This window comes from Macrobrachium rosenbergii, chromosome 59 (genome assembly GCF_040412425.1).
Source record: "Macrobrachium rosenbergii isolate ZJJX-2024 chromosome 59, ASM4041242v1, whole genome shotgun sequence".
In the NCBI taxonomy this organism is placed as follows: domain Eukaryota; kingdom Metazoa; phylum Arthropoda; class Malacostraca; order Decapoda; family Palaemonidae; genus Macrobrachium; species Macrobrachium rosenbergii.
This window is the reverse complement of record NC_089799.1, coordinates 9,647,120-9,674,737: the sequence shown is the minus strand read 5'-3', so window position 1 is coordinate 9,674,737 and position 27,618 is coordinate 9,647,120. Positions and strand designations below refer to the sequence as shown.

The window sequence follows — 27,618 nt, the reverse complement described above, 5'->3', positions numbered from 1 at the left end:
CTAGTAAAGCTTTTATCTAGTTAGATTCATCCACTAAGTCAGATGCAATCACACCTGTAATTTCTTCCAATCCCATTCCATCTCCTCCATTTGTGCAACCATCTCCTTTACCTGGCCTCACGTTTCCAACCCCCAACACCATCGCCAGACCAAACATCCCTGTCATACTCCCCAGCACCTGGGAGGAGGCAAACTGGCAGCCTAAGGGGGGTCGGTAGGGTCTGCCCCCGAGCAGTCGCCCCCTCAGTTCAGTCTGAAAGTGAGTCAGGGCGCCTCGTGGAGCCCACTGCAATTGCAGTGGTAGTGGAGGAGGGGGCTGTTTGGCCCGCCAATTCTCCTAGGCCAAGGTCACTGTCATACTCCCCAGCACCTGGGAGGAGCCATACTGGCAGCCTAAGGGAGATCGGTGGGGTTTGCCCCCGAGCAGTCGCCCCCTCAGTTCAGTCTGTTGATGAATCCCAGATTGCAACCAAAGGCCATTGAAAAGACCTTCAAGTGAGTGCTTGAGTTCTCAATGTATGTCCTCCAGCTCTGGAGATTTTAGTCCCAAGTGCACACGGCGCTATGCAGACAAGTCACGCCCGCTGAAGCGGCGTGCAGTGAAGTTTGAGATTTCTTCACCTGTTCCTTGCAAGAAGGGCAAGGATTAAGCGCCGAAGATTTTTGTCCCAGGCGCGCACAGCGCTATGCAGACAAGTCACGCCTACTGAAGCAGCGTGCAGTGGAGTTTGAGATTTCTTCCCCTGTTCCTTGTAAGAAGGGCAAGGATTCAGCTAACCCATCATGTAGTCACTGGGATACCCTGGAACAATTCTCTTTTGCTTCTTCTGACGATGGTTGTAAATTGGCGCCTAAGCACCTTGTGGCGCAGAGACATTCATTGTCAAATAAAAGGAGCTACTGCATCAGGAGTTAGCGCACTCCAGCGCTCCATCTCTACAGTCGGCTACACCAGCAACAAAGTCAAGCACCTAAACTCCCATTTTGCGATTGAGCGCCACTGGCACCCATTCTCAACAAGCTTAGCATTGGCCTTGCCCTCACAGCGCCCTCGAGTGCCAGCCGGCGCCCCGGCCTCCTCCACCGCTTCTTAGTAGTGCCGTCTCGGACATTGTTCCTCCTCAGTTGACCCACCCAGATAAACTGGATAATATTCTGTTTGCTTCAGAAGGCTCCTCCTACAGCCTGGGGATGACGCAGTCTTATTGCTGTCTCCTGTCTCTTCTGGAGGAAGAGGTTTCCCTATCGAGATCGCCATCGGGCGTACTTTGGCGCCGTTGAGGTTCCTGCTAGCAACTTATCCAAGCTGCTTTTCACCAACTATTTCTTCAACTAAGAAGGCACCCGGAGAAGTAGAAAATTATGTTACCAGCCTCCGGAACTTGCACACCTTAAAAAATATTTTAAAGCGGTGACTATTTACTCTGGTTATTTCGTGGGTACTGCGCCCTGGGCAGGCATCTTGTACTTTGCCAGCCATCGGAATTTAGTCCATCGCCACAAAGCACCTACTGTATTAGTAGGCCCTCAGGCTTTACTGCCTCGCCTCTACTGGATAAGATGAGCGCCAACCAGAGGCAATATCTACTGTAGCAGCTCTATTATCAGGAAAACCAACAACATTGATTCAATGTTAGCAAATTTTCTATTTTCCAGTCATTACTATTAATAGTATTTTGGGTAGATCATGTCCAACATTCCCACCTCCATTCAATGTGGGAATCAGTATGAATTACTGGTAAGTTACTTATATAAAAATAACATTTAAACATCTAACTTACCTGGTAGTTATATATAGCTTAAGTCCCTGACGTCATGGCAGAATTTCCAAAAACTTCGCTGTAACGCTGATCGGGTAGTCAGTGAACCACCTGTGCGCCCTCTACCAGGTACCTGGAACTATTCCAACTATTCCTCAGATCTTCCCCTGCCGCTGTGTCGGGCAAACATCGATGGAATTTCGCTCGTAGTCTGTGTTTTTCGTGAACTTATTTTGGTGAAGTACACTTTGCTTGGCTTTTCGCTTTCGTATTTTTGGATTTTGGAATTATAAATATATCTGACTTCATCGAGTGTGAAATGTGTGTGTGGGGATGCAAGCGGTTTAAAGTCTCCTTGGATCCCTACCTAGTATGTTTGAAGTTTAACGGAATGAAAGACCGCCCAGAAGAGCCAAGAGTACTATGTCTCACTCTTCTAGAGATAACTAGAATAGTTATTTCTTTTCCCCTAACTATCCTATTGATCCTTCTCCCGTGAATGGTAGTCTCTGAACCCTACTGAAACAGGTAAGGACCTAACACTTAATGATTTGATGGCTTGCCATTCAGGCCCTGAGCCAACAGGTAAAATCCCTCAGAAGACAGGGATAATATGTGATCGATAATAAGAGATCTAAAAATAAAAGTGTTAATGTGTTGTTAGTGCAAGTGCAGTGGAGGGTGCGACCGCTCGGTCCTGTTGTGCTCCTAGTCCCAGACCTCTTCCAAGCTCACCAACCCCTGTGACAAGGAAAGTCGACAGACGGATGGAGGCAAGAGGTTTAGCTACCGAGCAGTCGCCCCTCGAGCGTACCTGTTGACGCCCAGGACGCCGCCTCGCCATAGGAAAGCAGGTAATGTTGTTCTCGTTCGCCGACGGACGCAGAGTCCCAATCGCAGAGGTAACTCTGGACACGGGATGCACTGGCGCTCCGCCCAGAAATGGCAACGTCAACCTGAGCTTTTGGACCGATGTCGCAGGCGCCAGTTCTCAAGTAACCTCCAGGTTTGGCGGACAGCTAACGCGTTAGAAGTCCGACGCCAGGAGGAAGCTGGACGCCAGGCCGAGCGCCGAAGCTGGACGCCAGGACGCCGGGCGCCGGTAGCTGGACGCCAGGACGCCAGGCATCAGAAACTGGACGCCTGGACATCAAGCGCCGAGGCTAGACGCCAGGACGTCGGGCGCGGGGAAGCTGGACGCCAGGACGCCGGGCGTCGGCCAGGACGCCAACACGCCAGGCGCGAGAAGCCAAGCCAAGACGTTGCTTTAAGAAATGGACGCCAAGATGCCAGGCGTCAAGACTGGGACGCCGGCGCCATGATAATATTTTTGAAAGACGCCGCTATTTCGGTCTTCGGAAAATCGGAAAAAGAGAATGATGATATCCCGCATTCTCCTGTGATCCTATTGTAGAGATTTCTGACGAAGACAATATAAAGGCCATCAGCTTTCATCAGACTTGAAAAGACTTATGAAGATATCTTCGGAAGTTTTTAGAGAAATTATCCCGACTGCTCCTCGCCCTCCCGCCTTCAGAATTTACTCTTGGAAAGGCGTCTAAGAGGGCAGCATTTACAAAGATGGTTTTGTTTCCAAGAGAGCTTAAAAGTTAGAAGGATGGATGCTTTCGAAGAAGAAACAATGAAAGACAGCCTTTGCTTTTCCTCCAACCAAACTAGCTGAGGTCTAGCGCTTAGTATCAAACTAGAGAATCGCTCGCCTCGAATAGCTCTCTTCCCAGGAGACTTCTCGAATCTTGTTGACTCTTCTCGCCGAGTGGCCATGGGGAAAACGGTTTTGTTGGTCAACATCAGAGTTGACCACCCCTCAAAGGAATTTTTAAGGTCTTTGAGGTCTTTTATTCTGACTGGATCTGGGAGCTTTAGGAAGAAGATGGAATTATTCAACACGACTGGACATTGAAGAACTCATATATCTGATGTCTCTATGGATAAAGGACTGGAGAGATGGTTCCAACGAATTAGCTGCGCTTTTCTCAGCGGAATCAAGAAGAGGGCCCATCTTTGCTCTTTCCTGGCTAATGGGGTCACGTCCAGTCAAAAATACCTTAGTTTTTCTTCAGACCACTGAGCTGATTAACAGCTCTCCTAGGCTGGCCTGAAGGATTAGGACGATTTTAAGACTAAGAACCAACAGATTTAGCAACGGGACCTACAGCTTATTGTGGAATCCGAACCACATTATAGCGAGAAATGAATTTCTATCACCAGAAATAAATTCCTCTAACTCTTCATCATCTGGCAGTGGAATTGAACTCCAGAAGAGGCACTACTAATGACAGTGAAGCTCAACCTGTTTTTCTCCAACAACAAAGGGCTGCGTGTAAGAGGGTACAAGATCCTTTTCCTGAGGAGACCCCCTCTAGTAACAAGACACAGACCTTTCTACAAATGCAACGACAGAACCAAGGCAAAGGCTCTACAGCAACAAGTGTCTATGATGTTGCAAAGGAATATAGAGAGAGTTCAAGATCCGAAATTCCGGGATTCTACAATCGGTTATTCTGGTCCCCAAATGCTGGGGGTTGGAGAGCGGTGCTAGACGTGGAGTGCACTCAACTTCCTTTGTGCAGAAAACAAAGTTCGCCATGGAAACGATAAATCGGTTCTAGCAGCGTCAGACAGCATGACTGGATGGCCTCACTGGACCTCCAGGATGCGTGAGCCACATTCCCTTGCACCAACTTCAATAAATTTCTGAGGTTCGTCCACGGAAAAGTTTTTTTTCCAGTTTCGGCTCTCTGTTTTCGGCCTGCCAGGCAAGGTTGACGCCGGAGTCGAGACCTCTCAAGAGCAAGTTACCCCATTGAGGGACATCATGATAAGACTTCACAGGCTCCAGGTTGTAGCCACAGGAGCAGCCCGGAGCTCTTCCCTTCCAGCTCCAAGGGTAGCTCCTACTAAGAGAAAACATAGAAAGTCCTATTCAGTCAGGATACCAGGCAGCAAGAGCGTGGTGGACGCTGTGCTGCCTTCCGTACATCCTCCTCTTCCTCCTTCGGATTGTTACTGTCTGCTGAACCCTCTCCACGATCCATTATTGATGATGAGGAGGAAATAATTCCCATACTTGAGGCTTCCCCAGCCTGTCCCACAACAGCAGGAAGCCCCGAGAGATAGCTTTACTGCAAAATATGCAGCAGACTTTGTCTTCCTCTGGTTGTGACAACCAGGTAGAGAGAAGAAGGATAACAGACGCCCAACTAAAGCTAGACGTCCAGAGGTTCAAGACGCTGAACGAGTGAAAATGAAACTCTAGACGCTGGATGCACTGGCGCCAAGCATCTAGGAGTGAAACACCATGATGACAAGCATCGAATGGGAGACGCCAAGCGACGCATTGGACGTCAGGACGTCAAGCGTCAAGATATTAGGAAGCCAAGACGGAGGTAGCTCAGGACGCAAGATGCACTGGCATCGCCGCCTAGCACAGATTTTCACAAGGATGATTGCCAATGTAGCAGGTTTTTTCTTCACACGAGAGACATCGGAATCTCCTTGTATAGACGACTGGCCTCAGAGCTCCTTCCCACACACGCTGCCTGGAGGATCTTCAGACCAAGATTCAGGGTAAGAATTAGGTCTACTGATAAACAGAGAGAAATCTCAGCTGATCTCATCCCAAGAGGTTCTGTACCTTAGGATGAAGATTCAGAGTCAGGATTTTCGGGCTTTTCCTTCTGTTGCAAGAAGGACAAGCCTTTTAAGAAAGTTTTAGACTTTCTAAAGAAGACAGACATGCTGGTGAGGGAATGGATGAGTCTGCTGAGGACCCTTTCCTCGCTAGAACAGTTTGTTTTCCTCTGAAGATTAATTCTATGCCCGTTACAGTTTCATCTAAATCAGAACGGGACAAGGAACAGAACTGGAGACCAAGTGCATCCCCATTTCGGAACCAATAAGGCCATATTTAGAGTGGTGGAACGACCTGTCAAGCTCCAGGAGGGCCTTTTCTCTACATCAGAGGAACTCCAGACCTAGTGTTGTTCTCCGACGCTACCGGATTCAGACTGGGAGCAACACTAGGGAAAGAAATAAAAGTTTCGGGCTCCTGGACCAGAGAGCAGGAGAAGTGAAACATCAACCAGAAGGAATTAACTGCAATTCTTCTAGCTCTCAGGGAGTTCTAACACAGTGGAGAACAGAGAGGTGCAGGTCAAAGCCTACAACACGGCAGCGTTGGCCTGCATTAGCAAACAAGGGGGCACTCCACCCAGATCTCTATACTAGATAATAAGAGAAACTTCTTCTCTGGGCAAGGAGAAGAATGTCAAACTAGTAACCCGCTCTATTCAAGGGGACAAAAATGTGAGGGCGGACATTCTGAGCAGGGAAAATCAAGTCCTCTCAACAGAATGGACGCTACATCAGACGTCTTCAGAAGCATGTGGCGACTTTGGGGACGCCAGTGCATGGATCTCTCGCACAGCGCGAACGAAGAGACTGGAAACTTACTGCTCTCCAGTACCAGATTCCGAGACGACATACATAGACGCTGCTCTGATGGACTGGTCCAATTTGACGTGTATGCATTTTCCTTTCAAGATAATACACAAGGATACTGAAAAAAAAAAAAAATTTGTGTCACACAAGAGGACCGGAATGACCCTTGTGACTCCTTACTGACCGACAAGAGATTGGTTCACAGAGGTACTGGAATGGATGGTGGACATCCCGAGTAGCCTACCTCAGAGAGTAGATCTACTCAAACAACCCCACTTGGAAAGATATTACCAAAACCTACAAGCACTAATAGTAACTGCTTTCGGACTATGGAAAACCTCATAAGAGCCAGAAGTTTTTCAAGGAGGTAGCCATGCGCTTATCATAAAAACAAGGAGGTTATCCACCATTAAGGTATACCAATCCAAGTGGGAGGTATTTAGAGGTTGGCAAGGACAACCATGTGTCCTCTTCCAATATCTCTGTAACCCAAATTTGTATATAGAGAACTCACCAGCATGGAACCTAGACGTGGTCCTGAGGTTCCTCATAGAGTAGGTTGATCCCTTACAGAGGACATCTTTAATGGACTCACCATGAAAACTCTTTTCTGGTCAGTTCTGCAGCAAAAGAGTTACTGAGATACATGCTCTCAGCAAGAATATAGATTTTAGACAAGGCAAGGCAATCTGTTCACTGCAACTAGGCTTCCTTGCAAAGAATGAATACTCATCACAACCCTGGCCCAGAACGCTCGAGATTCCGAATCTAACGGACATAACAGGGGAGGAGAGAGAGAGTCCTATTCCGGTAAGGGCTCTAAGGCTCTACCTGGATAGGACAAAGGACTTAAGAAGGAATTCAGAAGGGCTTTGGTGCTCAGTCAAAAAGCTCTCTGTACAGATGTCGAAGAATGCTCTGTTTTATTTTATCAGACAGTTGATAAAAAGAAGCACATATGGAATGTAGAGAGATAGACCACAAGATTCTGAAAGTAAAGACGACGAGGTCAGGGCAGTAGCAACCTCTGTAGCTCTTAAACAGAACAGGTCCCTGCAGAGTATCTTGACACGACCTTCTGGAGAAGCAAGTTAGTATTTGCTCTCACTATCTAAAACAAGTCCAGACATTATGAAGATTGCTATACGCTGGGTCCGTTTATAGCATCTAATTCAGTAATGGGAGGGGAAATACCCCTACAATCCCATAAACCAATACCCTTTTTCTTACCTTTGGAATTGAGAATTTTATGGTTGTTTGTGAAGACTGGACGCAGTCTTCCGCAATCATTGGGATGAAAGTTCCTTGGTAGCACCTGGAACAAGGATATTGAGAGGAGGTCTAGTCATAGAGGTTATACAATCGCTGACAGCCCCTAGAGATTTTCAGCCCCTGGGTGGATCGCTGATCTCTTAAGGAATGCAGACATATGAGGGGGGGAGTTCATTGAAGCCGCTTCCTTAATCCAGGTAAGGACCTACCCTTGTTCTGCTTATTAATGTTGAAATTCCAATGATGTTGGCTGATTGAACTGACCTCCACCAAATTGATTTTAATCAGATGATCATTTTGTTCAGGTGAAGTTAGATGTTTAAAAATATTTTCATAATAAAATAAATTTTTGAACATACTTTGGTAGTTATATATAATTAAATTCCCCCCTCCTCCCCTCTAGAGACTAGGGGCATGGAAGATCTGAGGGAATAGTTGGAATGGTTCCAGGTACTCCAGGTAAGGGACCACAGGTGGTTTATTGAACACCGATCGGGCGATTGCCAACGATGTTTTGAAATTTGACCCTCCACGCCAGGGACTTAAGATTATATATATAACTACCAGGTAAGTATGTTCAAAAATTTATTTTATTATGAAATGATATTTTTTATAATAAAATAAAGTTTTATATATATTTTACCCAGTAATTATATAATCAGAGCCCACCTCCTCCCCTCACTTGGGCATAGATCATAAACAAGTTGGAAGGTTTACCATGTTGTACCTTCTTACACCCGAGAGTGGGTGTGGCATGTCGCCATAACCATAATAAACTATTGACCTGCAATTTTCAAAATTTTTGAGCTGCCGGTTAAAAGAAACTAATAGCTATGTAATTACTGGGTAAATATATATAAACTTTATTTTATTATGAAAATATCGAATCTGTTGGAAAAAAAAGAAATACTAAAACATATCTTGAGCATAGCCTAGCCTACACTAGGGGTATTCGGTAGATCTTACTGTATACACATGGTAGTCCAGCCTACACTATAAAATATAGTCTTACATACACTATATGGAATTATTAATATCAGCTAATTTGAGTTTCATGCAAAGTGACTTATGTAATGAAAATACATTAAAGAGAAATTGAGTAACAAACAAGAATTAGCTTTAGCCTTACACTATAGTAATATTATATACATACACGGTAGCAAGCCTCACATTATACTGTACTTACATTTGTATATCATATACAAAACAAAGTCAACAAATATGCATTTTCCATGGATCTTTTAAAATGTTATGCCTTAATTCACTGTATCCATTAATATTGTATATATTCTTATATTGGGCTTTTGTATTATAAATTCCATCATAGCAATCATCAATGTTTTGGTTTTGGAAATGTTTAGGCTCGGTGTTTATTTTTTGCATTTAACTCAATCAAAGAGTTGCTTTTCTTCTCTTACACCTTGAGGCATCAGTAAATGAATCTCTAGATACTTTATTTATTAGGAGCAAGTTATTTTCGTTATATGAAGTGTTTTTAAGTCGAAATATAACTAAAATATGTCATGTTGTGAAATTAATTTATCTTTTTGTTAATAGATGATTCCTTTAACCTGGCCGCTTTGGGGTGTTTGTTTTTGTAAAAATTCAAGATTCCGCTCGCTATTTTCACTTGATTTGATACATAAAATGAGCTTCAGGGTATTTATTACAATTGGGCACCAAAAATAAGAGTAATGTGTTTCTTTCATGCCCAGTAGTTTTGATTAAAATAAATGGTTTTCTCCCATTTTAAAAGGGGATTGAGTTTCATCCATGTTGTTAATGCATGATAATTTAAAGATATAGTCATTAGCAGCTTGAACATTATTATCTCATATACCAGCTACAACTTGCAGCTTAAATTTAGCAGTATATTTTTGACAATCTTTTATCCATAAAGAATAAGGTTATAATGTAAAAATATATCAGTCCTGTTGTGCTTAACGTCATTTGTATCTAACTCACGGTAATTGTTTATTACCGCACGATGGTATGGAAATACAGGTAAATGGCTGTTTTATTGACATCATATTTATATATAGCAAAACAACAGTTTCTTGGTTGGTCGTTTATGGCTGTACACATTTACACAAGAGTATAACGTTACTATTGTAATTTGGTTTCTCTCACTGCCTGATTACGCTGCTGCCTGCGTCCACACGAAATTTAAAAATATTTTATAAATAATGGTTGTGATCGGTATTAATTGCTTTAACATTGCAAAATCGAATTATCCTAAGGCGAATTATCGTCAACTCAAGCATTACCTGAGTATTTTAATAGTTTTATCACAAAAGTGCATTTAGTTATGAAAATGAGATGAAAATCCAGTTTTGTTCAATTGACACTTACCTGACAGATATATATAGCTGTATTCTCCGAAAGGGAAAGAGAAATTCAAAATGACTGGCACATTGCAGTCTGGGCCAGGTGGTTAGTACAACATTCCTTGATGTTGATGGGAGTGTCCATTTCAGAAATCCATTCCCATTTTCTATTCAGTTTTTCTCTGTAATATTTTACATGTCAACACCTTCAAGTTGTCAATACCTTGTTAGAATTTTTGGATTTCGGAAACTTTTCCATTGAGTATTCTGATTGTCTTTGTTTTTGGACTTTGATTTGTGGATAGGCATACGCTTCTGTGGACTGATTTGATTTTGGTTTTAGCTAATTTCTTGAACAAGATGTCTGGCTCTAGTTCTGCTAGTTTCAGGGGGGTGTTGTAGAAGGACTGTAAAGGTCAAGAGGCTACTGAAAGGTTGCAGACCTCACACAGTATGCATGAGATGTGGGGGCATGAATGTATTCTGTTGGATGATCGCAACAAGGAGTGTGAATCGCTGCCTGATCTGGATTGGAAGGCTTCACATTTTACGTGACGCAGTTAGAGCTATTACTGCACTAAGGAGGTCCTCCTCCAGGAGGTGTCAGGTTGGTGGGAGTCAGGGTCAAACTCCTGTTAATCCTTTAATGCTTCACCTTTCCCCTGAAGAGTCAGATGACCCTGTGATTGCATCTGTGGACTGTAATAACACTGCGCAGATTTTGAGCTTAATTGTTTTGGAGTCTAAGGTGTTGCTATTGAAACTTGCATTGAAGTGTAGTGATCCCCAGTGCCAGATGGAGGGGGCTACAGATCAGTCCCCTATAATGCCTCTAGGCCTGACTTTTTATGCCGAACTCCCAGGACTTAGGAATAATAATGTGGGAAAATTTGCAAGAGGGTTACGGGACACAGTGAAGATCTGGTGTCCCTTCGCAGGCCTTGTTGACGCTTTCCCAGGTTGCTCGATAATTTGTGCTTACGCACGTGGTCCTTAAAGACTGCATTTCGCCCCTCCGATATTTCTCCACGCAAGGGGTCATGAGTTCTCGGTTGGACTGTTTGTTCAAGAGGAGCTTTTTGAGGAGGACGAGTTTTCCTCTTTCAGCGTGCTTTGGGAGTCTTCTCCCCAACTGGTTGCGCGACTGCATTTGAGAAGAGGATTTTCCTTTAGGAGGACGTTGTTGAACGCCCCAGCCGCCTCCCAAGAAGAAAGCTGTCTGCCTCTTGGTAGAAGGAGGAGGACGCTTCCTTCTCTTCTTCTCATCTTGAGCAGCCCTTCTCCTGAGAGGGTTTCTCCTTCATATTGCTTGCCTTTCTCCAGGATATGAAGGCAGTTAGCATCCCTTCTCGCTGTTAAGGAGACGGAGCCTAGAAATGAGGCGTATTTAATTCTGATTTGACGCTGCCAGGGCGGTTTTGTGAGGCAGGACGAAATTTTGTTTGACGCTTGCAGCTTGTGAAGCATTGAATGCAGACGCTTTTATGCGAAAGGTTCGACTGTTCTTCTGCTTCTTCCCACGAGAAGAGGTCTCTTGGCCGAATTGGACCCAAAGGTCTTAGTCTTAGCAAGCCCCGGAAGTTTCTCCTGTCGCCTAGGCCGAAGAGGGAGGTTTGTCTCAGGAGTCAGACGGTGAGCAGGAGCAGCCTTTTGTTGTCTTTCTCTTTGACTACCAGGTTTTGGCTAATATGCTGAAGGAGCTATTTCAGACAAATTTCAGCCTTTCTGTCCTCTCTTTCCCTTCGCAGTTAGTTTCTTCAAGGTGAGGAAATCGCCCGGCTTCCTGTAAATGAAGACTTCTTGCTACTAGATGAAAGCACTCAAGAAAGTCAACTCTGATGGAAGATAGAAAGTCTCAAGGGAAATCTTCCTTCCTTTAACCTCCCGCCTAGATTGTAAAGCGGGAAAGCTGAATGTGGTATGAGACGGAGAGGAAATTGGCTCAAGGGTTCCTTCTTCCTCTCAAGGCTTACTTTTAAGAAGTCTCATTGATGCTTCGAGGAGGTCTCTCCTTTCTTCGGCGAAAGTGTCCTGGACGCTTCTGAGACTGACCACCATCTGAAAGGCCTTTTCAAGTCTATGGAGGTCGTTAACTTTCTGATTGGTGCTTGGGGCCTTGGACTTGAGGGACTGTGAGTCCAGATTCTATCTCTCTGGGGGAGCTGTCCAGTGTGCTGTCTTGCATGGACAAAGGCCGTCAGAGATGGCGCGGATGAACTGGTTTCGATTTTGGTACAACCCTCCTGGAAGAAGAGGGCTTTATAGCAATTTTGCAGCAAAGTTTTTTTCTCCTGTCCAGAGGGCTGAATTACTTTTTCGCCTCTGTCTAGCCATCTCTTCCCAGCCGCTAGTCAAGGATCTCGCCCAGCCTTAAGGAGAAGGCTACTCAGGACCTCCTTGCACAGTCTTCCAGACGTCCTAGTGTCCCATCCACGCTATCACAGGGACTACCCTCTAAGAGACAGAAGCTCCTTTCAGGGCCTGGGAAATCTTCCTCCCTAGACCCTTTTCATGCAGGAAGAGGCCTCTCCAGAGGCGGAGCCCTTCTTCCCAAAGGGGCAAGAAGTGACTTTCTACACCTCCAGACACCAGTAGGAGCCAGGCTTCTCTTGTTTTCGAAGCCTGAAAGTAAGAGGGATTGATTCCTGGTCCTCAATGTAATCAAGAAAGGTTACAGGATGCTCTCTAAAAACCCCTGTGTCTCAACTCCCAGAGATCTGTCGCATTCTTACTGTTGGGAGAAGCAACAGATCCTTTTTAGATCTGCTGGAAGAAATGATCGAGAAGAGATCCATAGAGCTGAGTCCTGGATTTGGGAGTCTCCAGGTTTCTAGCAATCGCTCTTCCTGGTTCCAAAACAGTCAGGGTGGGGACCAGTCCTGACGTCAGCAGACTGAACAATTTTGTCTTCAAAGAAAAGTTCAAATGGAGACGCCTTCAGTCTGTTATCAATGCGCGCACCAGGCTTATTGGATGGTCCTCTGGACCTCCAGGACGCTTTATTTTCATGTCCCCATTCATCCTCGGTCGAGAAAGTATTTGAGATTTGTCCTGGGGGACGAGTGTACCAGTTCAGAGCCTCTGATCTTGACTGAGCACAGCTCCCATGGTGTTCACCAGTCCTGATGAGGAACGTTGTTCGGTGGCTTCATCTTGCGGGCATAAGGATCTCAGCGCTGTCTGGACTTTTTGGCTCATTCGAGCCTCATCGGAAGAAAGGTGTCTGGAGGACTTACATTCAACTTTGGAGCTGAAAAAGTCCCTGGGACTTCTTGTGAATTTAGAGAAATCACATCTGATCCTCCCAGTCCATTCTTTTTATCTGGGGATTCAGATGGATTCAGTGGTTTTGAGCCTTCCATCCCAGGAACGCCAGCAGCACTGCTTTCATGTGCAAAAGTTTCTGGCCTTCCTGGGGAAAGAAACATGCTCGTGAGGGGAATGGATGAGTCTGTGGGGACCATTTCATCACTAGAGAAGTTTGTTTCTGGGGAGGTTGCATTCAGACCCCTCCAGTTTTTATTTTGACAACTGGAAGAACAAGGAGGATCTAGAGGAGCTCTCAGATCTCTCTCTGTCAAGGACCATCTTCGTGGTGGCTCGATTGCAGTTGGCAGAAGGGGTCTCTCTCTCTTCAGAACTCCTGGACCTAGTGTTGTTTTCCAACGCGCCCATGTCGGGATGGGGAGCAACACTGGGGGAGGAGGTGTCAGGCACCTGGAAAGGGGAACAGGTGTCCTGGCACATCAATCTAAAAGAACTGGAAGCGATTTTCTTAGCTCTTCAGGATTTTCAAGATCAAGTTGCAGGCCGGGTAATTCAAGTCAACTCAGACAACACCATTGTAATTCCTGGCATTGTTTCAAGAAACAGGGAGGTACTCATTCTCGGTCCCTGTTGATTGCCAAAGAGATCCTTCTGTGGGTACATTCTCGCCAGGTGACATTCTCACGCTTCAGAGCAGGTCAGAATGCACGCTGCTGACCTTCTCAGTCGGCAGCATCAGCTTCTTTTCCAACAGAGTGGACTCTGAACGCTGAAGTGTGTCAGGAGCTTTGGAAGCTTTGGGGACGTCCCCTGGTGGACATCTTGCAACTTCAAGGACCACAAGGTTGCCTCTTTACTGCTCTCCAGAGTGCTCTAACCCGGGGCCCTAGCAGTAGATGCCTTTCTGGGACTGAAGGGTCTAGACTAGTATGCCTTTTCCCCATTCAAGATTCTGGGGGAAGTCATCAGAAGTTTGTAGTTTCAGAAGGGACGAATGACATTAATCGCCCCTTTGGCCTTCAGCGGAGGGTTCAGAGGTCATGTCTCTGGTGGATTTTCCAAGAACTCTTCCTATGAGAACAGATCTTTCTCAAACAACCCCACTTCGAGAGGTACCACAAAACCTTCCCGCTCTGGAGAGTCTGACTGCATCAGACTATCGAGAAGTTGCTCAGAGCGAGAGGTTTTTCTAAACCAGTGGCTAAGGCGATCGCCAACGCCAGGAGAGCCTCCTCCAGTGCAGTGTACCAGTCAAAGTGGGTCATTTTTAGGAAGTGGTAAACTAAGGGAATTTCTACCACAACCTCTGTGTCCCAGATAGCAGACTTCCTTTTTATTTGAGAAAGGATTTAAAGCTGGCAGTCCCTACCATCAAAGGCTACAGAAGTATGCTGTCACGGTCTTTAGGCATAGAGGCCTTGACTTATCGGACAACAAAGACCTTCATGATTCTTCTGTCTTTTGAGACGCTCTAAGGTAGCCGCCTAAGTTACCTTCTTCGTGGAATTTAGATGTGTTCTAAAATTCCTGATGTCCAAGAGATTTGAACCTTTGCATTCTGCTTCCTTCAAGGACGAACTAAAAAGTTATTTTCCTAACTGCTCGGCGACGGGCGTAAGAGAGTTAGTGAACTTCAAGCGATCAGCAAGATTATAGGTTTTAGAGGCCCTGATGCAGTCTGCTCTCTGAGCCCTATGTTTCTTGCCAAGAATGAAAACCCTGCCTTCCCTTGGCCCAGGTCCTTCAAATTAAGGGCTTGACGGACATCACTGGGCAAGAACCGAGAGAACCCTGTGCCCCGTCAGGGCTCTGAAATTTTACTTACAGAGGACCCAGTGATTGTAGAGGTCCTTCTAACAATCTTTGGTGCTCGGTTAAGAGGCCTGATATACTCTCAAGAATGCCCCCATGCTTCTTTTTTAAGAAGCACCATCATAGACGCCCATTCCAGTGCTAGATGAGGATTTGAGATCTTTGAAGGTCAAGGCTCACTAAGTGAGAGCCATTGTTACCTCAGTGGCTTTCCAGAAAAACCAGTCTCAGTGACATTCTGGTTGCCACTTTTGGCTAAGCACCCTGTCTTCGCTTCTTCTTTATCTTACGGAAGCAAAGACGCCCCATGAGAATTTGGGGCTGGGGCCTTACGCTTCGCAAATATGATCTTGGGGCAGAAAGCGACTCATCATCCCTCCTTTAGTTTTGTTTATGTGTGTTTTTAAATATATTAGATGTGTTGTTTTTTATGGTTGTTGGGTCTCCACCAGTGGTGGTCGTCCCAGTCCTTAGTTTATGTTATTTATTCATGACGAACTAGGCTTGGTCAGGTGGTTGTTTCTGTTTGTCGCTTGCCTCACAGTAAGGTCATATGGTCTAGTCACATTGTGGTCTCGCCTGCTGACAGATCATCTAGATTTCACCAGCTTTATAGGTCCCTACCGCTGGAGTCTCTAGTAAAGCAGAAGCAGACTTGGGTGACAGTAATCAATTAAGTCAGCAATGCTAACAGGTAAGGAACCAAGGCGCCAATCGCCTACATATGTTTGTTTCCTAAACTTATTCTGTCTCTTCCCACCTCCAATGGTGGGATTCAGCCATATATATATCTGTCAGGTAAGTGTCATGAACAAAAATGATATTTTTATGATAAAATAAAGTTTGTTCATACTTACCTGGCAGATATATATAATCATAGTACCACCCTCCTCCCTCAGGAGACAGTAGTTCTAGATTCTAGAAAATCTGAATAGAAAATGGAATGAGTTCCTGATACCGCCTTCCCAGCGGGCGGAATGGGTACTAACCACTCTGGTCCAACTGGCGCAGCCGTGAAGTTTTTGAATTTCTGTCGGTCCCTTTCGGAGAATACAGCTATATATATATCTGCCAGGTAAGTATGAACAAACTTTATTTTATCATAAAATATCATATTTAGTGAATATTTCTTAGTGAAATTTCCACAAATGGGCGAATTTTCCACAAATAATGGGTAGATACATTCCAAAGAGAAATCCGTGAGTCCGCGAATCATGAGAACGCGAATACGGGGGGTTTACTGTATTTACTACACGGTATATCTGAAAATGACTGTCAAGATGACCCTTTGGTGACCATCATCCTGGGCAGGTTGATACCCAGTGTCCCAAACTAAATGACCGATTCGTCTTAGGTGATAAACAGCCATTTAGGTTTAGGACAAAAACATACTGTAATTCATAACGCATCCATTCTTGGTACTGTAATATCAGCTAGTTTTCAGAAAAACACCAGACTTTAAAGGAAGTAAATTTGTTTCATACTGATCTAGGCAGGCAATAAAGATAAACGGAAAAACAATAATTTCAGTTCTTTTAGTTGTAGCTGGTATTAAGCATGAGGTAACACCTCAAACAAGAGAGGTCATGTAAACTCCTAGCACAAGTTTCAAGATGCAGTGTTTCTAAGGCCAACTTGTCTATTTATGCAAGGGACACTTCATCTTCCCTACAGTGATGTTGTTGTGGTTGCAAAAGCTTTGAAGTGAATTTTCCTTTTGACCTCGTGGAGTGGAATTTTTCTTTAAGAGGTCTTCAAAGAAGATCTTCAAGAAAAAATTAAATTTTCATTATGCTGATAACTTTGCAATTTTTAACCTGTTTTCTCTCTGAAGCGGCTGCTGTGTGCCGCATTTTGCTTTCCGTGATATAACTTTGTAGAAAGCAGAAATAAGGAAGAAAAAACAGTGTAGTTGTGTTCATGCTGCTTTCTTAATTACCTTTGTTGTATGATATTTGATTTCAAAAGTTTATATGCTTGGCCACTGAGGCTAGTTTTTGGAGTTGCCAGAGACGCTTTTGCTCTGAAAGGCTCTCCTCAACATTTACCTACATTAATTATGTATTTATCAAACATTTAAAAATTTTAGGCTGCTTACATTGACTCTGGAGAGTCTGGTGGTTGCTGTATGGGTTAAGTGGAAACTTGGGTAAATATGGACCAGCTTAGCATATACAGTATTTTCAGGGAGATAAAGCATCTGTTGTCATGGTCTAGCATGATAGTATGAGAGATTGAAGAAATTGTGTGTTAATGGGGCATCAGATAAAAAGCATTGTTGCTCTTTCCCCCATCAGAGTATGTAAAAGCAATTCTCTTTGGCAGGTCACAGGCTACTGTTATCTGCTTATTTGTTACTACATGGTGGTAGAGTTTATCACTTTTTGGTTATAATTGTTCATGTTAGCTACTGACTTGCCCATTATTTTCTTATTTGTGACTCAGGTGGTACTTCCACCACCATTATTTTTTTAAGGGTTGGATTATAACAATTTTGTCATCCTCATTACTGTATAGCCAGATATCTACTGGGCATTCTCCAATATTATATGTTGTACCTCAGGTTTTCTGCATGTCTCTTGTTTATTCTCAGTGTTTAGTTCTGCAATTGTTTTCTCTCTATCTACCCTTCTTGGAAGCAGATTTATTCAGTTTAAGACAAAATGGTACTTATTGCAGAAAAAAACTGTAAACTTTTGGCATAATATCAGACTGCTTCTAGGTTAGAAGTTGTATGTCTTTCTCAGATTTCATGGCTTACAGCAGAACATATCTCTTACAGATACTGTGTTCATTACCTTTGTGGGGTCACATCTTTCATATTACACTAGATCATTGTAGGTAGTCCCAAAAACCATCTGTTAGAATTATTCTGTTGTCTTTATAGGCCCTGCCGGCCAGCCCTATGAGAGCTGAAAGTCAGCTCAGTGTTCTGGTTAAACTACTTTAATAATAATAATATAAGCCCTGTCTGTCACAAGAAATATGTTTTTATATATTCTGCAACTTTCATTATGCTTCACAGTAAACCTTTCACTAATAGTAAGCCTAGTTTGTGGTCACAAAATTAGTATCTAACGAATGTAATTGGCATTCATCATTGCACATGCTTGGGTGAATTCCTAGATTCTGAGCAGTCATCAGGGCCTGTATATGTGTGTGTCTGCAGTGCTGAGAGCTATTTTTGTTCTCAGACCTTCACCTCTCAGTTTTCTTTAGAGAATTCCATTAATTATTTATTTTTTTATCTCTTTTACAGTCCTTGTATTGCATGTGTGTTTCCTCTTTCATGATAGTATGTCTAAGTACATTCAAGACTGTGAATGAGGACTCTTATGTGATTGATGAGGTTAAGATGCAACAAATCCTTGTGCAGTTTTGTATTCATTTACCTTTGGCTTGCAATTGGTTAAAGTTCATATCACCTTAAAATTCATAACACACAGTGAACAGTAGATGCATTCATGGTGGCCAAACATAAAAAATATTGTTTTTAATTTAGTATGGGCCGTCCACTCTATCATAGTGGAAAGCTCTAGGAAGGAAAGGAATATAAAATTTAGACCAAGGGCCAAGCACTGGGACCTATGAGGTCATTCAATACTGAAAGAGAAATTGAGAGTATTAAGATTTTAAAGGTGTAACAGGAGGAAAACCTTGCAACATGTTGCACTATGAAACAATTATTAGGAGAGGGTGGAAAGTACGATGGAAGAAGGAGAATATGAACGGAAGTACAGTAAAAGGAATGAAAAGGGTTGCAGCTAGGGGCTGAAGGGACACTGTAAAGAACCTTAAGTAATGCCTACAGTGCACAGCATAAGGTGCACTGATGGCACTACCCTCCTCCAGGGCGAATGGAAAGGGCCATTAGCATTTTCTGTTATCATTACACTGATACCAGCCAACTTAAACATTTTTTTAGACCATCTGTAAGTGTTGATAGCTAGTAAGTAATTGTTTATTCATGGAAGAATTAGAATGTTTAAAGGCATTAGGTTAGTAGATACGTGGGTCTGCTTTATGAAATTTAACTGGAGCATGACAAATTAAAAATAGTTTGGTAAGTCTGATGTGAACCTTAGCAGTCAGAATAATCATACAGTATATTTTTATCTTCCTTGATGTTAATTTTATATGGTGGAACAGTGTATGTGCATAAGATACTAATTGAAACTACTGCTCCTGTCTCTTGCAGTGTAGCAAATACAACGAAGAGAGCGTTTTTAATCTGGCTGTCTGTGCTGTTATTTGGTAACCCAGTAACACTCTGGAGTGGTGTTGGAACTGGGGTTGTGATTGCGGGAGTTCTTTTATATAGCAAAGCACGAGAAGTGGATGCAAGGAGGCGAGAGCAGTTCTCCATCACTCAAGATAAACTCTCTGTGATTAGATAAAATATGAATATTTTAGTGTCATTACAAATTTATTTTTGTATAGAATTTTAAAAGATTTGTAATATTTGTACTTAAAACATGGAAGAGGCTGCTTAGGTTTTTAAAATGAAATTTTTTGAGATTGGAAATATGTTGGACTTTACTTGCTGCTATATAGATAGTAACTTTTAAATTAACACTGTACTAATAGGTGCTGTTTCCTTGTAATGTTCAAACAGCATGGTATAATTTGAGCTGAAATAGTTGCTGGTTTAGAATTAGGAGCTAGGCAGGTTCCTAGTACTCTTCATATAAAAATTCAGCAAATAATATTTGTTGGATGTGTATAAATATAACTGTTTTTATAAAACAATAAGTGGTCGGTTTTATGATGGAATATTGCTTAGCTGTTATTATTAGTGAACCCTATTGTAGTTTTGTTAAAATATATTCTTTAACTGAGAGTAGAAATAGTCTGGATTCACACGTATAAAAAAAGAGTTGTTAAAAAGGAGCATGAATGAAAAGTTTGAAGTAATTTTTTATACAGAACTGCATTTTGGGCAGCTTCATTTTTCCAAGAACTATGATGGATATATCTTAGTTTTTTGTGTCAGATTGTTTTGTTGGCAAGTTTTAATTATTTTGCATTGCATTTTGTATCCTGTAGCAAATAATTTATACGTTCTTCATTGCAACCAACACTGTATTTGTTTATGACAGAATATTTTTATGGACTGATGTAATATTGAGTTTAAAAAAAAAAGCTGCAGTTGTCCACATTCTACAGGTAATGCACTGTTTTAAATCATTTAAAGTAAGCCTGATTAAAGATATTCCCTTACACATTTTTAGGAAGTTGTTATTTTACATTTGATTTGTTAACAGCAAGGCTGTCTTTAATACATAGTTGAGTTTATGAAGGTTTTCTTTTTGGTTTGTTAATTGTAAGGGTGTCTAAAATGCATTTTCCAATACACTGAATTTCTGATTATAGAAGTTTTCTTTTGAAAGTATGAAGTGTAACAATACATTTTTACTTGTAAGCCTCTATTAGCAGAATTCCTAACAGCTGTGATGCCAAAAATAAGTGTTAGGAACACTTACAGTAATCTACTTTTCACAAGATCTGTGTAGGTTAGATGCTGTTCTGAATTCATAATAATCCCTTGGGCCATGTGGGTACAATAAAAAAGATGTTAATGGTTTTCTTAGCTGTTAGATATTTGATTTTTAGTTTAGTGAAGACGTGTAATGAACCATGTTTAAACATATTGGGCATCATAGTGTGTTTTGCGGGGTGTTGGGATGGTAGATAGCTATTTGTGTAATTTTCTGTTTGCACAGTTTTGATTGTTTTAGTCTCAAGAGCATTCCATTACACATTTTTGAGTACTTCTTTTCCTCCTTCAGTTTAATGATGTCTTATTAGAATTGTTTGTTGAATTTATTACTATTTATTTTGTAAATATTGGATTTTTTAATTTTTAAGCCATTTCGTTAATAATTATAGGTTCAGTATTTTTTTGTAAATGATTCACAATTTTAGGTATACAGTATATATATGAGTACATAATACATACCAAGAAGAAATAGTTCAGAGAAAATGCCTGAGGAAACAGAAACTTTACTGTACTAAAGTTATATGTAGACTTGGGCTTTGGACAAGGTAGCAGCTTAAAATTAATTTTTTCAATTGTACGAAACCATCACTACATACCTCTCCTGAAGTTTATAAGTTTTTCCCAAAGTTTATGAGTAGAAGTCATAAAAAAGTATAGGCGAAGTCAATAATGGAAGATTCTGAGCCACTGGGCCTTGATTGTTGCTAACCATCTTCGAATTGTTTTGCAAATTAGACATTACAGTCTTCCACTCATCCCCTGTAGAGTTCTTTTCAACCGAGTTTTGTTATTTTACTTTTTGTCGTTTTTGTACTCTGAGAACCAGAACCAGGTGTCTTTTCCGAAGATGATTTAGAACCAACAGGTCTTAAAGAATCAGTGATGATGCTATTTTTCCTATGAGGTGAAACACCGTTTGCTGTGGATAGTTAGTTAGTTAGTTATAAATGATTTGTTTAACCTTCAGTTCTTCTTGGGCTGGAAGTTTGCTGTGGTAGATGGAGTTTTTTCTTCTCTGATCTATTTCCTGTATGTATTGTATGTATACAGTATCTGCGTATGAAATATAATTTTTTTCTTGTTGAAAACGTTTTTAAAGTGCAGTAGTGTGTCTCAGGTTAGATGTATCTTTGGAAGTACAGGGTTCTCTTTTTACATTCTGTTGGTGCTTAGCCCTAACAAGATTATGACTCTCATATTAAAAAGCCAGTCTCTCTCTCTCTCTCTCTCTTTAGTAGTATATCAAGGTTGTCAATGCTGTTTATCGAAGAGTAAAGTAGAATAATAACATGAAATTCCTTTCTCACAGGTTCTCAAATAAGTTTTGTTGGTGCTTTCATGGACTAGTGTATCCCATATTACCAGAATTATATTTTTCTTGAACCTTTTTTCATGTGTTCAATTGTTATTTATGCAGATGTCAGTGTTTGGTTCATAATGATATATATAGCACATTCTGTACTGGAGGCTCAAATACTGTCATGAAAAAATAATTCTCAATACTCTAGGTTCATTCTTAGCTGTAATATGGAACTGTTTATACATTCCAAGTTTGATAATGGACATTATGGTGAAAGGAGCAATAATTAGTCATTATTTATTATAATTCCATTTGTTTATTGTATGCCAAGTTAATGAAATATTTTAGACTTATATTTTTGCCTTATTTTTGTCACCCTATCATCTGATTGAAAAAGGAGTGAAATTGATTTTGTAGAAAAAGGGAGATAAATATTGTTTGCTCAGATAAAAATGGGACCTGTAATAGAGTTTTGCTGTATATAAGTAGAGATTATTGCAGTTCCTTGTGTGGAAGTGAGATACAAGAGCTTTTGATTAGAGGCCAAGATAGCCAGGTAATATTTGTACTGTGCTTCATGAGGAACATTACAGGCAATTCTCACTTCATTACAATTTCCATTTACCCTGAGCTGCAACCCGTTGTTCTATCCATTTTCTTCTTTTCCCACCTGAGCTGTAGGCATTACTCAAAGTTCTTTGCAGTGTCCCTTCAGCCCCTAGCTGCAACCCCTTTCATTTCTTATACTGTACATCCATTCATATTCTCTCTTCCATCTTACTTTCCACCCTCTCCTAATTGTTTCATAGTGCAACTGCGAGGTTATTCCACCTGTTACACCTTTCAAACTTTTTTGCTGGCAATTTCCCTTTCAGCACTGAATGACCTCATAGGTCCCAGTGCATGGCCTTTGGCCTAAATTCTATATTCTATTCTATACTTTTCCCACCTGACCTCACCCCCAAACTTCTTCAATTTCCCCAGTCCCTTCCACTTTTATGAAGATGGATTATCCAGTTATAAATTTGTTATACATGGATTCCAATTACATTATGCCTTGCAAAAGGATGATAAGGTAAGACAGCAAGCCCAAATGAAGGGATAACTTGATTTGTAAGCCACAGCATTGTTGCTGGGTTTTCTCTTGATGAACCGTGATTGTCAAGATATAGTCGACCCCTGATATTTGTGGGGGATGAATACCACTAACCCCTGCGAATAACTAAAACTCAAGAACACTTAAAACCCCTCCAAAAATGCTTATAGCTGCCTATTTTGATGGTTCAAAGCACCAAAAAACCCTCTAAAAATGCTTTACCTGAATATTTTAATAGTTTGATCACAAAAAGTGCATTTAGTCACAAAAATTATATGAAAATACAGTAATCTGTGAATATTTCTTTATGATAAATACTGCGAATATGTGAAATTTCCGCCAATAATGTGTATATATGTTTCATAGAGAAATCCGCGAATAGGTGAGCCCACGAATCATGAGCCTGCGAATCTGGGGTGTCAACTGTACACTGAATACACCACAGCAACTTGGCTTAAGAGATAACCCCATTCTCTTACAGTAGCATGTTTTGGATGTGCGTAGAGGTACTAGTAAATGAATTTGTGGAACTTTATAATATGTTTTTTCACTTAGTAACCTCTGTTGGAATAAGAAGCTTTCAGATCTGAAAGAATATCCTAGAGGAAGACTTAAGATTTGCTAGGAACATACTGATACAACACTATTGTGTAAATTAACCTGTATTTGGTTCCAGAAGTCTCAGTTGTTGAACATTAGGGACCTTTTATTGGGAGTAATTACAATCATCATGTAGAATAAGAACAAATATTTGTAAATGATCTAATTATCAGTTGAAGTTCATATCTCTCTCTCTCTCTTTGGTGCAACAACAAACAGCAACCCATAAACCTAGAAGAACTCACGCAGTTCCTTTTTTGTAAGCAGGAAATTTGCTGTCATATCATCGGCTGTTGATGATGATATTAACAGTTCCCACTGCATACGTCATAAAAGGTTGCTGTATGTCACTTAAAACCTAAATCGAAACCTCGTTTATTTAAACATGTCTTTGTGTACATTTCCACTGTCAAGAAGTCTTAAATTATAAAAAAAATATTTTCAAATCTAAAACAAGGAAATGATCCTCTAGTGCTAGTGATCCTATAATTTTCTTTCATTACAGTTGCCAGTTTTTGTTTTATGGCATAAAGTGTGCATATTCGGCAAATAAAAAAAAAGTTTTCTGGCAATTGAAACTATAAATTTAATTTCAGTCTTGAATACTATTTTATCAGATCATATACCTTGTCAAATTATTGAGAGGTGAACAAATTGATGACGAAAAACACCAACATATTTTGTAAGGAGCCCCTCCCATGAAATTTTACTGGATCCGCCAGTGTGTGTGAGAACATTTTCCCCACTGTTGAATTTCTATTACATTTAGTGATTGATCGAAAATGTTATTTACAAAAAGCTAACTGATATTTACAAAAAGCTAACTGATGAAACTCATATATATACCAGAAAAAGAAAGGGAAATAGAACCTGAAAAAAAAAGGAATCCTGAGAAAAATCTAATGATTTTGAAAAAACAGCAAACAGCACCATATCGGAGGAAACCCACATAACAGTTCCTTCTGTTTAGGCATGAAATTTGCTGCTCTACCATTGTCTGCTGATGATGTCATAACTCTTCCCCCTGCTCATTTCATGAATTATTGCAATATGTCGCTAAGAATCTAACTCAATACCGTCATTTATTTAAACATATCTCGTCTTTGTCTATATTTTCACTGTCCTGAAGTTTTAAATTCTATATAAAATATTTTAACATTAACTGAAACAAATTCTCCTTAAACACTAATTATTCGATATTTTTCTTCAACAAAGAGTTGCCAGGTTTTGTTTTAAAGGGTAAAGGGTATATTTGTGAGAGGATGCAAAAGAGAGAGCAGGTAGACATTGACTGCTAGTTTATTAAGGGAGCAGGTCGCTTCTAAAGCGGCAAATGGACGTCAGTCAGTACAAAGACATACAAGGACATACAGGTGACCCGAGGTCAATTGTTCTCAATGTGAAACAGGACAGGTAAATACAGATAACGTGACAAATAAAAATTAACAGATTAGACACAACAATGCCCTGACACATGTACAATACGAAAGGGCACAAATGAGTAAGTAATAAATGCACATTTGCATAAATAAAACATGGCTAGGTACCCCGACCTAAGGTCAGGAGAAAAGGCACCGTAGAAAATGGGAGGTTCACTAAAGAAAACCTGTTGAGCGTGGACTTTACAATACTTCCCCCACCCGACACAGGTAACGTCTGATTAAAGCAAGTATCTGCTGGGGCGCTGGAGAGGGCCGCGGCTCTGCGATGTCAGCTGGGGGCCACATTGCGTGCGGGAGCGGTTGGCTACAGCGCTGTCTGGGTCCGGGGCCTTATGGGGGCGGCCACGCGACTTTCTTGTGGGCGGGGTGGGCTGTGGGGGCAACGTTGCCAGCGTAGGGCGGTGAGGGGTGTCGCCGACGTCCTCCTCCAACAGTGCGGGCTTGAGGCAGTTAATCGACACCCAGTCGTTCTTCCCGTGGATGGCCAGCCGGAATGCCTTTTTGTTTCTCTCCAGCATGAGGAATGGCCCCCCATAGGGCCTGGTTAAGGGTGGGCAGACGGTGTCGTTCCTGACGAAGACGTGGGCAGTGGAGGACAGACCGGGAGGCGTGAAGGGGCTCATCCTGTCAATATACGTCCGTTGGCAGGGGGCAAACTTTCCAACCGTGTCACGGAGCCTCTGGACCGTCAGGTTGTGGCGATCCCCCGTGATGAGTTCGCCCGGGACCACGAGACCCCAGAGACTTTTTCTGCTGCGGACCGGTTGCTGTTGGCTCTGGGGGCGGTCCTCAGCCCGAGGAGGACCCAGGGCAGCTGGTACTTCCAATTCTCGGCGGTGCAGCGGGCCATTAGGGACACCTTCAGGGACCTGTGGAACCTTTCCACCAATCTGTTGGCCACGGAGTTGTAGGCGGTGGTGCTGTGGTGAGTGGTCCCCAGCAGGCGTGCCAAGGCGGTCCACAGCTCAGACAGGAAGGCTGGGCCCCTGTCCATTGTTATATGGTCTGGGACACCGAACTGGCTGATCCAGCTGGAGAGGAGGGCTTCGGCGCACTCACTGGCGGTGGCTCCTTCCATGGGCATTGCTTCGGGCCACCTGGTAGAGCGGTCAACGACTGTCAGAAGATGCCTGGCCCCGCCTGATGGGGGAAGGGGGCCTACCATGTTGACATGGATGTGTCCGAAATGCCTTCCTGGCTGGGGGAAGTCGCCCACCCCTGACTCGGTGTGGCGCCTACTTTGCTGGTCTGGCACTGATGCACTGCCTCACCCAGGTCGTCGCGTCCTTCCGTATGCCGTGCCAGACAAACTTCTCTGCTAGCAGCTTGGCCGTCGTCCTGCCGGGGGGGTGGGACAGTCCATGGATGATGTCGAAAACCAGACAGTGGCGGGAGGCGGATACCAGCGGGCGGGGGTGGCCAGTGCTTATGTCGCTCAGCAGTGATGGCCCCCCAGGGGCAAGGGGCACGTCCTTCCACTTGAGCGACATGATGACGGTGCGGTAAACTGGAACCTCTGGGTCGGTGGCCTGCTCCCGGGTGAGGTCTTTGTAGTCGATCCCGAGCTGCACTGCGTTGAGCTCGATCCTCGAGAGGGCGTCTGCTACAGGATTCTTCCTGCCCGGGAGGTAATTGATGGTGCAGGTGAACTCCGTGATGGCCACGAGATGCCACTGCTGCCTGGAGGACCATGCATCTCCCTGCTTTGTGAAGGCATGGACCAGCGGCTGGTGGTCTGTCCAAATTGTGAAGGGCTGTAGCGGGACTTGGTGGGGCTGAGCTTCCTGATGAAGAAGGCGATGGGATGGGGGGCTCCGGCAACGACCTGCTCCAGGACGGCCCCACAGGCCACGGCTGGCGTCTGTCGTCAGCTGGAGGGGGCGTTGGGGTCCTGGTGGGCCAAGGCTGTTGCCTTGGCGAGGGCGGCCTTTGTCAGGGAGAAGGCCCCTTCAGGATCTCCGTCAGGAGGGCCATGGTGTGTGCGACCTCGGGGATGAACCTCCTGTAGTAGTTGACTATCCCCAGGAATTCTTGTACGGCCCTGATGGAGGTAGGGGTGGGGAACCTGGCAACGGCTTCGACCTTCGATGCGAGTGGGCGGACGCCTCCTGGGGATACCTCATGGCACAGGAAGTCAACTCTTTTGACGCCGAAGGTGCATTTGTCAAACCTGACGACGAGGCCGTTCTCCTGCAGTCACTGCAGGACCTTCCGGATGTGTTGCAGGTGTTCTTTGTGGGATCTGGAAAAAATTAAAATGTCATCGTAACAGACACAGAAGTTCAGGTCCCCCAGGATACTGTCCATCAGTCTCTGGAAAGTCGCCCCTGCGTTCCTCAGGCAGAAGGTGGAGAAGGCGAAGATGTAAGACCCGAAGGGCGTGATGATGGCGGTTTTGGGGATATCCTCTGGAGCTACTGGTACCTGGAAGTAGGATTTTAAAAGATCCAATTTAGAAAATATTTTGGCCCCTTGGAAAGAGGCCGTGAGGTCTTGCATGTTTGGGAGAGGGTAGTGATCTGGTTCTGTGGCGAGGTTGAGCCGCCTGTAGTCGCTGTAAGGTCTCCAGGAGCCATCTGGTTTCTGCACCATGTGGAGTGGGGAGGCCCATGGGCTGGAGGCCTTTCTACATATGCCCATATGCTCCATCTCAGCAAAAGCATCCTTGGCCTCCTGAAGGCGCCGAGGGGGAAGCCTCCGGAACTCTGTGTGCGTTGGGGGCCCCTTTGTTTTGATGTGGTGGTAAACTCCGTGTTTGGCAGGGGCCCCGGGCACCTG

General features: G+C 43.2%; 1 protein-coding gene and 1 long non-coding RNA gene across 4 annotated transcripts in view; one reads left to right on the top strand and one right to left on the bottom strand.

Annotated features, from left to right (window-relative positions):
- Positions 1 to 22,057, top strand: part of LOC136837468 (solute carrier family 35 member E2A-like) — a 43,182-nt gene extending 21,125 nt beyond the window's left edge. For all 3 annotated transcript variants that reach the window (XM_067102248.1, XM_067102249.1, XM_067102250.1), the window contains one exon: positions 19,101 to 22,057. In XM_067102248.1, coding sequence (XP_066958349.1) covers positions 19,101 to 19,299 — 199 coding nt within the window. In that variant the 3' untranslated portion in view covers positions 19,300 to 22,057. The remainder of the gene's footprint in view (positions 1 to 19,100) is intronic.
- The window catches only part of LOC136837469 (uncharacterized), a 221,144-nt gene that overhangs the window by 2,874 nt on the left and 190,652 nt on the right, over positions 1 to 27,618 (bottom strand). The gene's annotated exons all lie outside the window — the stretch shown is intronic.